The 17,172-nt window shown below is 41.4% G+C and overlaps 1 protein-coding gene across 1 annotated transcript in view; it reads right to left on the bottom strand.

Moving 5' to 3' along the window:
• Positions 1-15,412, bottom strand: part of LOC108891410 (cadherin-2-like) — a 28,614-nt gene extending 13,202 nt beyond the window's left edge. Inside the window, 9 exon segments of the mRNA XM_018688537.2 lie at positions 2,056-2,309; positions 4,248-4,433; positions 4,837-4,974; positions 5,832-6,004; positions 6,167-6,311; positions 9,612-9,767; positions 12,602-12,775; positions 15,193-15,316; positions 15,318-15,412. Of these exon segments, the coding sequence (XP_018544053.1) occupies positions 2,056-2,309; positions 4,248-4,433; positions 4,837-4,974; positions 5,832-6,004; positions 6,167-6,311; positions 9,612-9,767; positions 12,602-12,775; positions 15,193-15,316; positions 15,318-15,409 (1,442 nt within the window). The 5' untranslated portion in view covers positions 15,410-15,412.
• Positions 15,413-17,172: the final 1,760 nt, after the last annotated feature.

Below are 17,172 nucleotides of genomic sequence, written 5' to 3' on the forward strand. Positions count from 1 at the left end.
GGAGACTGTGACAATCAGCTTTTTTTCTATTTTATTTAGGTTCATTTGTGTACTACACCATTGTAGGAAAAATTCTGCTCTTCTCTTTCTACTGGGATCAAGATCATGATTGGTTCTGGCCTGTGTCCAAGGATATTTGCATAAAGTTGAGCCTTTCTCAAAATCCTCCTGTGATGTAGCTGGGGCTATTTTCTGTTGAATTGTGGGGGGGGCTGTAAAATCAGGTCTTGTTCACAGTTAATTGCAGCTGTCATCGGCCCCTATGTGTGGATGGCCCATCACCCTCAGCTGCCCCTCATAACCTCATCATGGCCAACGTTATTTAGGTCCTATCTCTCTCTTTAAGCCTCTCTCCTCTCCCTACTGTAAGTTGATTTGGATGTCCAGATACACACAAATGATACATATTTAAATTTATATTTACATGGTTCTCACTGGGAAGCTATTAATCCTTATTTTCCATTGTTGATGATGGTTAGATCATCCAGTTACTGAGAGTTTACCCACACCTTCCAACCAATCACAGCCCAAAATTTTCCATGGCTGTGGTGTAACGAAGACAAATTCTGGACCTTTAACAGTTTGGTCATAACCATAGACTGTATCGTTACAGCAATAACAGTTTAGCAGTGAGCTAACATCCATAAGCTAACACTAATGCAAGAATTCATCATGAACTATGAGCAAGAGAAAAGTTTGATTGTCTTCATGGCTCTAACTCCTGCTCCCACACCCATATAAATCAATACGCTGTCATCCACCAATATCACTCAGTGGTTGAACTGATCCAGGATCAGATAAAAGTTTTCTGTTTGACTGACTACACTGAGGTTTCAGAGATAAGACAGATATCCCATCTTCCCAAGATGCATGAACTCGGTGTAAATGGGGTCTGTTACAGCCAGTTTTGCACTCCACAGCTGTGTCAAGCAAACTAGTGGTTTTCTAGCATAACCTCACCCTAGTACAGACCACGTTTTTTCATTCCTCCAACCAACCGACCATCTCCTCCACTCCCTGATCCTTTACCAAGTCACAGGGTGTTGGAACCTATCACAGCTCATATTTAGTGAGACAATACAACAAGAAAATCATCCTAAACCTACAGACAAGGAACCCAAGGAGTTTCCATAGCTAAACAGAGGAACGTTCTTGATCACACTGATCATGTGTCTCACTGCTGAACATCAGACTGAAGTCAAAAAGCAAGACTAGCAACAAAGAAGATGGCTACAGTGCAGGCTTGGAAAAATATCAAGAGTCTGCTGATGTCTGGAATATGTAAAATCTGAGAAAATCATCAAAAGACATTAATGAATCAGACAAAGCAGTGTTTTAATTGAAAAACACATTCAGCTAGTTTTAACTTACTTGTCAGAGGTATGTTCTTCTCATTTTTATTATTAGTTTACACAACAATAAATCACTGTTTAAATCATGGAGTCATTATGGTGTCAAGTCCCTGTTTATATCATTGATTATTGATTGATTTTGGGCATGACAAATGGTCTTCTCAGATTCAGTAGCTTTTACACACAGGTTATCATCAATAATGTGGATGTGTTAGCTGAGCAGCTATAGCAGGTACTTCATTCAGCTAACAATTAGCTCTGAAACTTTAATCTTTAAGTTAAGGATATTTTTATTATTTGAGCTCTCTAAAAGTTTTTATCTCAAGAAAACATTTCAGGCATTTACAAGAAAAACATTCAATTTTGCCAAATGCAACTTTAAACAAGTTAACAAATGGTGAAGGTGGTTCAACTTATTTTAGAAGCTTGCTGTTAGTACCACTTGTTGATCTTGTTAGCTAATGTTCCCAAACTAGGAAATCAAGAATGAGCCGTGACAACTCCTGCAGTCACAGAGTCATTTCCTGTCTAATCACAGTGCGTCAGCTAAATGAAGACGTACTGAAACACTGTGATTAGATGTATATACATGATGTGGCTGCTGATTGGTGTATATACATTTTGCACCACATTGTGAAACTCTGTGAACTCACTATCACAAAATGAAAGCTTGTAAAATCATAGCTTCCAGTGGAGGTCTTACCGGACTGTCTGTCTCATGAAGCGGTCAGGGTCCTGGGCAGTGAAGGTGGTGAGCAGAGACCCTGCAGGTAGACCCTCCTCCAGTTTGATGGGCTTGGGGTTGGGGCTGAACTCTGGACTCTCATTGATGTCCAGGATTCGAACAGAGACAGTTGCTGTGGACTGACGAGGCAGATGGATGCCTCGGGCCAGCGGAACCTCATTCACCGCCTCCACTGTCAGCATGAAGGAACGGGTCAGCTCAAAATCCACTGGCTGGACAGAGGAAGGGAGGGAAACCATGATAGTGACATGGTAAACTGGATGTCCACAAAATTTGACATGAACAACTGTTACTTTATCAGATTGCTCAAGGTCTCCAGTTGTAACCTGAGTTTCCATTATGGGCATATAGAGCTATGATGGGTATTAGGAGATGTCAAAATCATGAAGTCAGCCTGGGATTACATAAAGAGATAGACACTAAGACAGACTAAATCCACAGAAGAAGTGTCCAAACTTCCAACCAACTTTTACACTCATAAATAAATTTCATTCAATTTTTTCCCTGTAGACTTCCTAATAAAACCACCATGAAAACTACCTTTGTCCACTAAATTTCTAATATTAGTTGCAATGACAGTGACAACTGTGGATGTGGTGTAGTTGAGTTTACACACTGCTAATGTCTCAAATCTGGTTTGTCTTGGGGTCAACTTATAATTTTACAGGATATCCAGCTAATTGAAAGCTGTGTTTGTGGCTAGCTCTGTAGCTAACACAGTCTGCCATCAACTGACAATGCTATGCTTTAGGCCTCATGCTGGATGGTTCCAGCTGAGCAAGCAAACAGGCCACTCAGCCTATGTCTGTGGACTAATCAACATTCTGTTAGTAACTTTTTCCATTTTCTAACAAGTGCAAAATGAAATGTGGTTTTGGATCTGGAGATCTCTTTCTGCGTTATCTCAGTCAGACTTGTCTTGCCTTTAGTTAGTCCTGCAGTTAGTCCAACATATGCTGCAAGAGAGATCACTGCTCCACCTAGTCCCCCTTCGAATTTAGAATTTATTTTAAGCTCTTTTATTGATTTCTAAAGCTCCACACTAGTTAATGTCTCTGATCTGCTCCATCTCCAGAATCCTTATATATTTAGTCCAATTATGCACAGTTTTTCCCATTTAGCCTGAATGTGTAGATAAAAACAATTAGGGCTATTGTTTCTTCCCCCAGTTTTCAGCCACATTAGCAGTTTCCTGTTACCGACAGGTTTTCTGCTTGGCTTGGGTGGAAAAATAAATAAGTAAAAGCATGCTTACTGGGAAAGCTCACAAGCCTGTTTCTCAAAATGCTGAAATGTTCCTTTATACTTATAAGCCTTCAGATTTTTACTATATGAAACTATATTTTTGATTCTGCTTATGGTTGGAATAGCATCCACACTGGATTTCACTCTCCTACAGCATTGTGCTGAAAGTTACTGCCAGTAAAAAGCCAACTTTTCCTACTATTCAGCCTCACATTAAAAGCGTACGGCTAACCCCCAGGGTGGCTTTTATTTTGAAGGAACCACCGGGAATTAAATGTATTTGTCACAGAGGTTAGGGCTTGATGATAAAAGGCTGAATCTTAGTTTTTTTTGTTGTCAAGAACTGGAACAAGTGAAGGTGCAAGAGCTGCAGGTAACAAGTTGTGGAGGTGGTTTGTGAAAACCACTCACACTGTGTGAGCAGCATGAGATCAGGGTCTGTTACAGAATAATCATTAAAATCTTTATCAAAACAATGTGAGACGATGAAGCCCTCTGCAGCTTGTCAGTGTTTGATGATGGCAAGATAAATCTGCATCTTGCCATCATCAAACAGAAACACCCGTTGTTCTTCTCCTGGTGATAATCAGCCCTGGGTGTTGATGACCTGTCCAACAAAATTCTGGGAACTATTTTAGTCTAACATGCTTACCATTACCACAAATCAACAAGGACTGAAATCTTAAAGAGTGGTTTACAATTTTCAAGTCTGTCATACAGCAACAGTCGGGTGCCCATACATACGTTGAAACAGATTTATCTTGCCATCATCATTCCTCCATTAAGAGATCCCTTCTTCAAGAGCAGGCTGAGTGCTGAGGAATAAATGTAACCTCTGTACAAATCTGAGTCCAGTGACATTTTAACATAATTGGTGGATTCATATAAAGTATTTAAAACCCCACCTTGACCACAGTGAGCAGGCCCTCGTTGGTAGTGGGGTCAGTAGGGATGGAGAAGCGTCCGGTGGAGTCTCCATCGATGATGCGATACACAGCACTCCAGGCCGGAGTGTGAGGCTGGTCTTTGTCTGTCACTGTTAGGTTAGCAACGATCACATTCACCCTGTTCTCATGGACCTCCCCAAAGAACTGACAGAGACAGACAAAAAGGTAGTATTTTTATCACCAACATATCACTATAAAATTGACAGTATTTAATTAATACCTTGGTAAAGATTACTGCAAACAAACGGAACCAACATTGAAATGATTACTTCTGTCTCACACCAGAGCTGAGTACTGCTGTTTTCCAAAATAAAGACCACATTTCCCACAAACACTGCTCCTTCTTGTTCAATCTGTTCAGCTGAACTGAGGAAGATAAATGTATTGGACATTTCATTGGTTGTTTGCTCCTCTACCATCTGCCACTGCCAATAAAAGCTCAGAGAGTGTTAGTGCTGTTTAGAATAACAGTGCCTTGCCCGTTTGCTGTTTCTGAGCCATTAGATTTCCTCTCTGGGTGTGTGTCTGAGTGTGTGTGTGGACCTACTGTGTCTGTGGTGAATTCAGGGGGGTTGTCATTAACATCAGTGATCCTGATGACAGTGGTGGCAGTGTTAGACAGGCCGTACGTGGGGTTTCCCTCCATATCTGTAGCCTGGATGATCAGGGTGTACTGGGTGACTTTCTGGAAACAGACAGAACAAAGAGGGTCACTGGCTGGAAAGACAATTCAAGTCCTTTTTAACCTCCTTCACACTGAATTAAAATCCTACCATACATTACTTTTGGACAGATGTAAAATGTATATTAAACAAGCCACAGTTCAAATACTGATGTACAGGTCATAATTAGATTTAAATGTAAGTAAAGCTTTCTGTCAAAGTACCATTATAGCTAATGACTCAGTCAGTACAGCTTAACAATAGTGCTCAGGGAACTAATGACGATGAAATTTAACAGGGCTTATACACATCTCCTGTACAATCTTTATATCTTCTTTTTAATATCTTCAAAAGAAAAATAATTTCACTTCCATGACAGAAAACACTGAATTAAACCCTCATTTGATATCTTACAACAAGAAAAAGTCAACATATTTAAAATAATTCAGATTAATTCTAACCTAACTTGACAATTCCTCCTCATCTTTGACAAATTAACTCAAGAACTCAAGAAACTCAAATTGTGACTTTATACCATTCCATACATAGGTCACATGACAATGAAAGATCCGTGTCCATGACAGTCCAGAATTATCTCTTACTGGGAATGTAGAAAACAAACTTCAGAAAAAGGCAGACTTGACTGATTAACAAATCCATAAAGACACAATCATTGGTGGCTGGTGTGCAAGCAGGACAGAACATTCTGTAGGATTTACACATGTCAAAAGATTTCTAGGAAAAAAGCTGTCTTTGCACCCCAGGAAACACTGCAGGCTGGACACACAATCACAGGCTGAGAAGCAGCTGCTTCATATGGGTTCAGGGATGAGCCTTACAAAATGTCCACCCAAACACACACACACACACAGACACACACCTCCCTGTCGAGGCCCGCTGCCACAGTGATGATGTCACCCGTTTTGTTGTTAATGGTGAACATGTTGGAGGAGGGGCTCTGAGGATTCTGGGAGAGAATCTTATATCGCAGCATCCCATTGGCAGTTTTTGGATCATCTTTGTCCACAGCTGTGACAGTCATCACAAAGGAGCCTGGAAACACACAGCAAGTCAGTGAGGGGGGGGATCCACAACTGTGTTAGAAGTGTGTGTGTGTGTGTGTGTGTGTGTGTGTGTGTGTGTGTGTGTGTGTGTGTGTGTGTGTGTGTGTGTGTGTGTGTGTGTGTTTGTGTGTGCGTATGTATGTGTTGGTACCAGGCTTGGATCCCTCAGGTACAGAGCCGTTGAAGATGGTGTGTGTGAACTCTGGTCTATTGTCGTTCTGGTCAATGACATTAATGACAATGTCGATGGGGTTCTCCACCTGATTCCCGTTCAGGTCCACGGCGTGAGCTCGTAACTGTGCGCGCGCACACACACACACACGCACACACACACACACACGTTCCATATGATTAAGTGGTTAAGATAAGGCCACTCTGACATTAATAATATCTCTGTTAGAGCGGTTCAGACGTACACTCAGGAAATAAACATGCTATTACCTTGTGAGGCTGTACTTAGACATAGCTGTGCTATGACTTAAATGTTAACATAAGCATGCTAACATGCTCACAATGTTAACATAAGCTGCCTTCGCACATGCACTACAAGCCTAACTAGACATTATGATGGAGTTGTATGTGTGAATGCAAATGTACGAATCAGTCAAACTGGACATTCTACAGACTTTATCCAGCTCCTGGTATAAAGTCTGTGTTATGTTCAATTGAGTTGACTGAACAGAGCAGGTCTCAGTCCAGACAATTTACAATGAGCGAGCAGGCGTGTTGATGATACACGCTCTACCTGCAGGCTCCACCCCTCACCTGAACCAAACATTTCTAGCAGGTGAGATGGCATCTTACACAGACATTCTTTGACTGTATGTTGCATGTGTGAGAGGCCAACACCAGAGAATGACCAGACCTGACTCTCATTGTCTTGAGTTGGGTCTGCTGATGTTTAGCAGGTATTGTTTAATATTAGCTTGCCAACATTTGCTAATTAGCATGGAACACAAAGCAGAGCTGAAGCTGATAGGAATGTCATTAGTTCTAGGTATATGGTCATAAATCAGAGGATTTGACCTGCTGGTGGCACTGGATTCTGTGTCAGAGTATTACTGAACTTACTACAATCCATCCTGTGAGAAACTCAAAGACAGAATTGTAAAATCATGAAAACCACTAGAAAAATGTTAAACAGCAATTGTTACAGAGCAATCAACATAAATTAACTTATTGTTGCATTGAAAATCTTTTATGTTTCCAGTCAAAACAGAAAAATGGTCAGCGATGCTGAATATGGTTATTGATTGGTCTAAGCTGCTCCTTTGCAGTGTCTGCAGCATCTGTAACAGACCAAAGCTTCCTTCATGAATAAACATGCTGGCCAATCCCAGCTCCTAGCCCTGACAACTACATCCAATTACATGCATATTCATCAGACAGTTTAAATGCAAATCACCCTGCTGTGACTCCAGATTTCAACTCCCTGGTGTGAGTTGTGTGTGTGCATTCCTACAGATCAAAAGGTTAGACTCTGCTCTCTGAGGTGGATGTGACTGTATTAGATATAGTGAACAAATACCAAGAATCTTTTTAAAGAATGTTTCTTCATCTCTGTGCATGTTGGAGAGAATTTATCCAGGAGAGAGTGACAGCAAAGATGAAAATAAAAACAGGAGGATAGCATGCAACCAAGATGGTGAGGAGCAGATTCACACACCAAGTGAAGCAGGAACTAAATCATCAGAATCATTTTCTTACATAGACCATGTAAGTTACGATCCAGACTGTAAGTATTTGGACAGCTACACATTTGTTTTTCAGGCTCAGTGTTTCAACGTGTTCAATTTGCAATAAAATAATGGATAATATATTAAAATGCTATGCCTCAGCTTTCATTCAAGTATACTTCCATCAACATTAAAAGAACTGTGAAGGAGATACAGGCCTTTTAACACACAGTGCTAAAACTGTAAGGGTTAAGAGAAATTGGACACTTGGCTGCTACATAGCTCCTTTTACTCAGCCTTTTCCATGCAGGAATGCCTCTATTCTGCTTGCTGCCCCTGCTTTTGTATAAAAGGTACAAACATGGTATTGTAGTCCTGCATTTAAGCCGACAGCAGGGCTAGAGGTACCTCAGAGGTAGTCACAGAGCAGGAATGACATCTGTGCAAAAGGGAGAGCCAGCATGGCGGAACAGATGCCGGCACTGTGTTACACAGCGCGCCTGTGTTACTGAAACACTGCTGTGTTGTCTAAAATCACACACAGGGAAGCACTGTGAACCTTGGTTCAGTGTAAACAAGCAAAGGTGGTATAATGTGGGAAGAGGCTGATGTTTGCTGGGAAGCTGTGTGTTGTTTCAATGTTAATTTGTGCACTTAAGTGCTCAGACATGGCTCAGAGTTGACTGAGAGATGCTGTTTATGAAGTAGAGTTCTCTGTGAATATGACGAGTAAAGAACTGATCTATCAAAGAGATATCAAAGACAGTTGGTTAGTACTTTCTTAAAAAGCAGGTGCACACAGGAAAAGTAGAAGCAAATGAGCTGGAAGATTGAGGAGCACAAGCCTTGTGGATTAAAGAAAATCATTTGCACAGTGATTCAGCCAACAATTGATTATAGTTAACAAACTTGCAGGAGAGCAGCCAGGACTAGCTTCTCTGTCATCATCAGCAGAGTCACTGTCACCAGACCACGTGTTTAAAAAAAAAACACTGATATTTTGGTCTGACTTTTAGACGCTAGTGGTTGGTATGTGTCTATGATCTTACAGAGATTAATAATGCCTGTAGGAAACAGGAGGAAAGAAACGTGATGGACTCGCACACTGAACTGAAATAAAATATATAAATTAGCTAAATGACATAAATATAATTTTGTTTTCTTGATTTTTTTACTCGTTAAATCTTCTTTCTTTGCTTTTCCAGGGGGCGGTGGGTGAAGTTGGACAGGCGGGCTGACCCCTCATGACAATGTTAGGGGAAACACTGGTATTAAAAACAATGAGCCACACTATTGCACAGGGTCATCTATCTGAGTGTGGGCACTGGGGTTTGTTAAACAGCTCCACAGACTGACAACAGTGATCACTGTCTGGAGAGGAGTTCCTGTGGGGCAGAGGTCATTGAGCATGCTCAGAACACAGCTCTGTTGCACTGCTTTGCTAGCTTGTAGTGCTATATATCACACCTCTCTTGGCTTAACTTCTCCTGATTTTTGAAAAATTTGTGATGTCCAGGACAGAGAATGATCGATGCAAAGAGTATGAATGAGTCAGATGAGATTCATGAAAGCTGTACATGCTGAACTATTGAGACTGAGGGCAGCAGCAGACACTAACTGCTCAGTGACCTCTGCCTAACCTGGGTCTCTTAGTTATTGTTAGTTAGTTACTGAAACTAAACTGTGACCACAGTTATGTCACTGCAGCTCAACTTATGATTCTACTCTGTAAAATTCCAATGTTTTTTTTCTAAATGTTTAATATGAGCTCAGTAATTGTCAGGTGTTCTTTATCATAAACTAAAAATAGACACCATGATTATATTCATCCGTATAAATCCAAATGTAGAGTAATGTGGACTGAAACATGAAATGTTTGCTTTGTTGCTGACCATAACTGTCACATGCAGAAAAACTCACATGAAAATTGGAGATGTGCTCTCTGTCCAAAGGCTTGGTGACAGACAGCTGGCCTGAGATTGGGTTGATGATGAAGATGCCATTTGGAGGCTGGTCAGCCCCAGGACCTGTCACGCTGTAACGCAGCATTCGGTTCTTGTCCCGGTCTGAGCGGATCTGAGGAACAGACAAAGAGGCAGGGAAGAATTTACTGTTATTTTACTATAGACAGGAGCTGGAGTGTAAGCTAATGTCATAAGCAGTAAATAACAGAGTCAGTGATAGGCCTGCCTGTTTAAAGGTGAGAATATAATAACATATTAATGTAGCTAAACTTTGTAAGTTTGACCTGGATGTGTCTCCTGTGTCAGGATGACTTTAAGCTCATACAGGCAACACTCAGCAAATGCTGGAGGCTGCTGCTACGTAACGATAGAAACTCTGATTTGAGCTGAAGTCAAAATAAACTGTGCCTGGAGCACCATTAATATTCGGTACACTGTCCAAATGTTCAAAACAGAGGAGATAAAGGCAGTGTTATGAAGACAGGTCTCTCACACACACATATATGTTAACACAACACAAAAAAGACAGGATGAAAATGGAGAGAGATTTTACAGTTACTCAGATGCTCTTACCCAAAGTAAGTTACAAGTCAGCCAACTTGGGGCTCAGTATTCTGTGTCTGTGTGCCAAAGTGTCCTTTGGCACACACACAGGAGGAGCCAGGGATCTAACCATCACCCCTACCATCAGTGGACAACCTACTCTACCAACTGAGCATTTTCTCCACACAAAGCAGCAGAAAACGTGTGGGAAGTGCTTTTCCTGGTATTCACACTAAACAAATGATCTACAAATCACATCCAGAGGTCTTAATTACATGTATTCATGAGAGCAGGTTGTGAGTGAGGTTCACTTTTTTCCTGAGGTAAAAACTGGCATAGTGTCATGTCACCGGAACAATAAGCTAAAGTTAATCAGGAGATAGTGTGACATCAAAACTCAGGGAATCACCTTTAAAGGAGAATTAGCATTAGCAGTATCATAGATAGCCACATGTAACAAGCTAGCTGTATAGCTGCAATAGAGATAAATAACTATGATATTTAAGCATGTTTAGCTTTAGACTTAGACAGACTTTGGGATGACTCCCTCAGGGAAACTAACTGCGCTTCATGCCACTAAAAAATCTAAGCTCAGAAGTCCACTTAGGGGGCTCCTCTGGGATTTAACCAAGGGGCTAACATGCAAACCACCACAATGTCTCAGACCTCTGTTGCATCTGTCGGTCCCTTATTTCCTGTCATCTCTCTCTATTGTCTTTCTATTACATGCTTTCTGTTACAGCTACATCACACACACAGTCTCAGGTTAAAATGCTGAAAAAAAAAACATGTAATCCCTGTTACATATGGATGTTCAGCTGAAGAGCCTGAGAGGTGGGTAGGCTTTTAAGGAAGGATCACGAAACTAATAGGAAGAGGCATCCAGGAGTTGACTGTGTATTCACCTGGATTTACTGAGGTCACGTTTTCTGTGACTGTCAATTCTGTGGGGAAAACTCTCCTCCATTTAAAAGGAGGTGTAAACACTGTATAGATTTATAGGAGCCTAAAGAAAGTTGTAGTGGGGAAAGCAGGTTGATTATTGATGAACACAGTGTCTGATTACTATGAGGCTGACAGATACTTTGGTTTGTGTTCATCAAACTTGAACTTGAGCATTTAAGTGGGTCAACAACACCATCTCCTGCTCCACTCTGGTGCCTGCTCCATCCATCCATCCATCCATCCATTCCTTCCTTCCATCCATCCATCCATCCATCCATCCATCAATCACCCACCCATCCATCCATCCATCAATTCATCCATCCATTATCTATCCATCCATCCATAAAATCATCCATCCATCCATCCATCCATCCATCCATCAATCAATCCATCCATCCATCCATCAATCCAACTCTTCTACTTCGAGTCTTGTCTTATAGTCCACCTCCTTTCTGTTGGATGTGTCTATTATCCTCATCATAGTTTTAAGAGTAAGATTTTGAGTAATTACAACAGTTTTGTGGGTTTCAGGTGGGTTTAGCCAAAGTAGGTATTTTGTAATCAAGAACATTACATTACATTACATTATTACAATACTGATCTCATTGAAATCCCACCAGTGAAATGCTCTCATGATCACTTCTTCACCCACAGAGAGCATCTGGAGGGAAGAACCAGAATCAGTACCAGGAGCTGACTGCATAATGAGCTGCTGTCTTTTGTGAATCAGGAGCTGAGTAAATGTACACTGTAGCCTCAAACTTAATGAAAACTGCAGCACACATTTGAACAACTCCATTTTCTTAGTAAATCTAGCCCTTTATGTCTGTAGAGTTAGACATTATATGTGCTGTCCCTCAGGGGCTAATTCTTGGTCCCCTACTGTTCATTGTTTCTATATACGGTAGATATTTTATAATATACATTTCTATCTATCTATTCTATTCATGCATGAATTGTACCTAGCCTTAAAAGCTCTGCACTGGCCCGCTCCATAGTTCTTCTCTGACAGGCTCATCAGACCTCTGAGGTCATCTGGTACATACCCTCTGGGTGTCACAAGGGTTAAATGCAATGTTGGTGAGGCTGCTTTTAGTTTTCATGCTCCGAGCTACTGGAATACTCTATCAGATCACATTAGGTTTGCCTCAGTATTAACATTTGAAAGCAGACAACCAACGTTCCCTTGCTTCCTGTGCATTTGATTTGATTTGATGTCTTTTTAAATTTCATTGAGTAGTTTTAATCACAGTTGTGTCTATCTATGTGTATAGTGTGCCTTTCATGTTCTTTTTGTAAACTGCATTGTATTTCTCTTGAAATGAACATGCTAGATAAATAATATGTTGCTTGTGTCCTTGGCTTTACAGTTAGTAAAGGTCCTCACAGTTAAAGTGAAACAGGCTGCCTTTTGTGTGTGTGTGTGTGTGTGTGTGTGTGTGTGTGTGTGTCTCTTACTCGGACTAGGTCCTCGGGGAACTGTCCTCGTGAGTTCTCAGGGACGTTGATAGGCGGAATGACCCAGTCCCTTTTCACCCGCCTCAGAGTGCCATCACCCCTGACAACCACACTACGCCATGGAAACAAGATCTCTGGTACCTGCTGAGTCAGTGTTGCATCACTGGGCTTTACCTGCAGAGACAGTAAACAAGCATTGTATACTGGACTATACACACACACACACACACAGCACAGCTGAGGTGCAAAACCATCCTGCTGCAAAGGCTTGGTGACTCAGGGTATTTCTGACCTCATTCCAGTGGCTTGGATTAATGCTCTCATTATAGTTTGTCTGATAAATGACCACCACCTGTCACTGTGTGTGTCAGTGTGTGTGTGTAGCCTCAGTATTACACACATATTGTTGTGGGGACCTAAATCTGTTTACACAGTCACATTATGGGCACAAAGAGCACATCCCCATATTGAAAATCATTACATTTTAAGGTGAAGACGTGTTTTGATGGTTAAGTGTATTAGTCTCCTGAATATAAGTCAATGTAATGTCCCCTGAAATAAGTATATTAAAGGGAGAAACCGAGCCATAGAGAGGTACAGTGTGATTCTTGTTTCATTACAATGCTGTGGAAATATAAATTATATTTAATCAAGACAAAATTTAAACTTCAGTTTGTATCAACAGCAACTTCAAACAGAAAAACTGATCAAATATTCTTTACAAAGCAGAAGTAAAGGCTGACTGTGATATAAGCCTGGTTCTCTCTGCAGCTGAGGTTGTCAGAGGGAAGGTATACTTTGTACATCACATGATTTAGAGTCCAGTGGATTCAGAGGACAAAGACTCAACATTTGATATACAGTAAGTGAGGTGGCCCTGTCTGATGTGTCGAGCAGAGTTATTTTGCTGACATTTGGATGGGTGGGCTGTAAATGTGATGCCTGTTAGTCACACTCAGTCTGTTGCCTGTTTGTCTGTCTCATTCAGTTTCATTTGATAACAACCCTGGTCCTGCCTCTCAGTTGAAGGGCACAGTACTGACACTGCTCCCCTGGCAAATGACTGGTTGTTAACTGCTACGGCTGCTCCTCGTGTTTGCCTTATGAAGGATTGTTGACAGCTTCTTTTGCTCTCTGTGATTCTCCTCCTCACTGACTGCAGCCAGTGATGCTGATAGCAACTAAAGCATATGGCAGCTGGCTATTTCTGGGTTGTGTTTAGAAGAACAGCCAATCAAGGCCAGTGTCTTGTCTAAGTACATGCAGAGGGCCTTATTATCACTGTTGCACATGAAACAAACTAACAGATGGCTGTTTGACTTGCTTTGTCTCTGCAATCAGTACTTGGCCAACCTTAGACGCCTGCTGAGCTGGAAAAGCTGAAATTTTATATCTGTACATAGTTCATTCAACATTACTGAAGCTTTAGGGGAAATAAAAGCCCACACTCAGACTGACAGAGGATGCTGTTACACTTCTCTCTCAAAAGGCTTCACACATGCTTGCATTCTCACAATCACATCCAGGTATGTATTAATGCTGTCTTCTCATTTGTGTTAATGAACTCATGATTATTCAAATATTCACACAGAGATAGAGAGGGCTGTGTACAGTGGATCAACAACACTGTCTGGAATGAACAAAACATAACAAATAGAAGCAGACTTAATTTTATTCCAAAATATTTTGTTAACCAGTCAGGAGCCATTAACCAAGTTAATGGATGCACTGATGAGCAACAATTAATGCTTTTCATTGTTGATTAACCTATCAATGACATATATTCTTAATAATTAGTTATTTTATTTAAAAATGACAAAAAAATTCTAAAAATGACGTTCACAAGCCTCCTGAGTCCTCCTAGTCCAAACAACAGGTTTTCAGTAAAAATAATGGAATAATGTTATCACCCTTCCCACACAGTAGGATGAGAAATATGCTAATAATTCTAATAAATACACATTCATCATGATGGACAGCTGAAAGCCTTTAGAGGCTAACATGTGACTGCTCAGCACAGTCTAATAAAGATAAAACAGAGCACAGTTGTTAAGAAAGCACAACAAAAACTTAACTTTAATATTAAAGCAAGGCTCATTGAACAGCCAGATCAGACCTGTGGTTTTTAGAGGCAGTAGATTTGTCACAAAATCCTGTCAGAACCACAGAGAGAGACTTCATCACTTTAGCACCACCTTAATACCAAATATCAACAAAAAGCTCACTACACAGTGAGACATGGAACATAGCACAATGCTATGTTCCCGCCAAACTGCAGATTCCATTTAAAAATGTAAAGTGGTATCAATAACACAATAGTGGTAATGTGGTATGGGTAAGGTGGCAAAACAACACATGAAGGCAGCCGATGATTAGTTTTTCAGACCCCCAAACATTTATTGCTTCTGGGGAAGCTGAAGTCTTCGATTTAGACTTAGACTTAGACAGACTTTATTGATCCCTTTGGTATGACTCCCTCAGGGAAATTAGCTTCCCAGCAGATTTATACAGAAAGATGTATACAGTCTTTACAGGGGAGCTGGTCTACATGATACAGTGGTGGAAGTACACAACTTCCACTGCTGTTTTACCTGCTCAGGTCCTGTGCTGTTGCCAGAACGGATGTGGAGGTGCACTCTGGTCTTCCAGACCTCTTTGGACAGCAGGTCTCCAGCATAAACCACCACTGTGGCTTTTTGCTTTCCTGTGAGGCTGGCACCGCAGGACGTAAACTACCCCATCCTCACTCACCCTGAAGTCACTGGGATCTCCAACCTCAAACCATACCTTCCCACCACTGCAGTCCATGAAGCTCACTGTGGACAAGAGAGAGAGACAGATGTGATGAGTGGAAAAAAAAAAAAATCACTTGTGTGTGTGTGCGTGTGTGTGCGCGCGCGCATGCTGTATTGTGATAGGGTTAGTTGTTTAAATACAGTCAGTTCACAGGATGTTATACTTTTCTGTCTGATGAACCAACCAGTGAGTTCACCGTCATTTCTTTCAACACATCCTATTTGCCATGTGTCAGGCAACATTTTAAGATATCACAGGATGCACAAGGCGTGCAATAAACATGTTGTGTTTGGTTTGGCGCCAACCTCTGCAACTCTCTCTCTGCAGACCTGCATCAACACAGAGACAAGTACAACAGAAACACAACTGTTTTCAGCTGCACTCAATTACATAAAGTGTTTGAAACAGAAAAGAAGAAAAGCTGATTGTCGTGGTCAACAGCATCCCACCTCTCTGTATGTACACTGGATGGTAAATGATAAATGGACTGGTACTTATATAGTATATAGCTTTTCTAGTCGAATCGACCACTCAAAGCACTTTGCACTACCCATCACATTCACCCATTCACACAGCACTTGCACTATTACAAAGCGCTCACACACCGATGTTGCAAACATCGGGGGCAACGTGGGGTTCAGTATCTTGCCCATGGATACTTCGGCACTGGAGGAGCCAGGGATCGAACCGCTGACCTTCTGATTAGTGGGTGACCCGCTCTACCTCCTGAGCCACAGCCGCCCCAAATATATAAGGAGATAAGAGAACCCTGTGGATGGAAACATATCTCTGGCGATAAACTGCTTCATCCTGCACCTGTGGAGCAGCAACCGCAGGAACAAGCTCAATGCTTGATTTCACAAGTTTCAAGATTTGAGAGAAAAAGGGTCTGTATGTGAGTCTGTATGTGTGAGGAGGGTGGGTGTGGTGAGGCTGGGCTCACCCCTCCTGAAAAGTCAATGTCTTGTCAAGGTGCCAAAATTTCTCAAGATACCAAACATATCTAAATGTTGGGGGGCAAAGTGCATGACACAAAGATGCTCAAGACATCGAAAATATTTTCATCTGAATTAAATCAAATTATGTACCCACCATGTAACACACACATAGAGAGCATATGTATAAGGCTTTATATTTCCTTTAAAGCTGCTTAAGGAAACTTGAGGGATAGAGTTGATGCTGGAGTAACAGAGTGAGGAAAAAAACGTAAAACCTGACTTGCTTTTAGATGAGCATTAGAGAGATCAATAGCCTGGCCAGTAAGAGTTTGGCTTGCCTGTAAATCCCAAAGCTGAGGTACGGAGGATGGGAAGTAAACCATGAGCAGGCAGAAATGGGACCACCTTTCAGCAGGTTTGTTCCCTCTCTGCAAATTTCTCCTCTTTAGTTGTTTGCCAAGTATAGCCTACCTTTGGAGAGGAAATCACTTGGGGGGAGGTACACAGCACTGTGACTACATTTCAGCAAAAACTATTGTAACTCTGTCCACAGTGTGATCTGTGCAGACAAAGCAAAAATGTCAGATCATCACAGTCGGCTCATTAACAAGAAGTCAGTGCATCCACAGTGGCTTCTTCCACCACAGCTGGAGAGGAGGTGGGGATGCGGGCTGCAGCTTGGTTTTTGTCCCAAGTTCTGTTTGGATGATCCCTAAACTACAATAAATATATACACAATTTACAGTGATAGGAAATAGGGAGAACAGCAAGTCAGGCCTCCGATCAGTACTGTTATGACACTGCTATTGCTAGAGCTGCATCAACAGCATGGCTAAA

Source organism: Lates calcarifer, unplaced genomic scaffold (genome assembly GCF_001640805.2).
Source record: "Lates calcarifer isolate ASB-BC8 unplaced genomic scaffold, TLL_Latcal_v3 _unitig_1956_quiver_1203, whole genome shotgun sequence".
Classification (NCBI taxonomy): domain Eukaryota; kingdom Metazoa; phylum Chordata; class Actinopteri; family Centropomidae; genus Lates; species Lates calcarifer.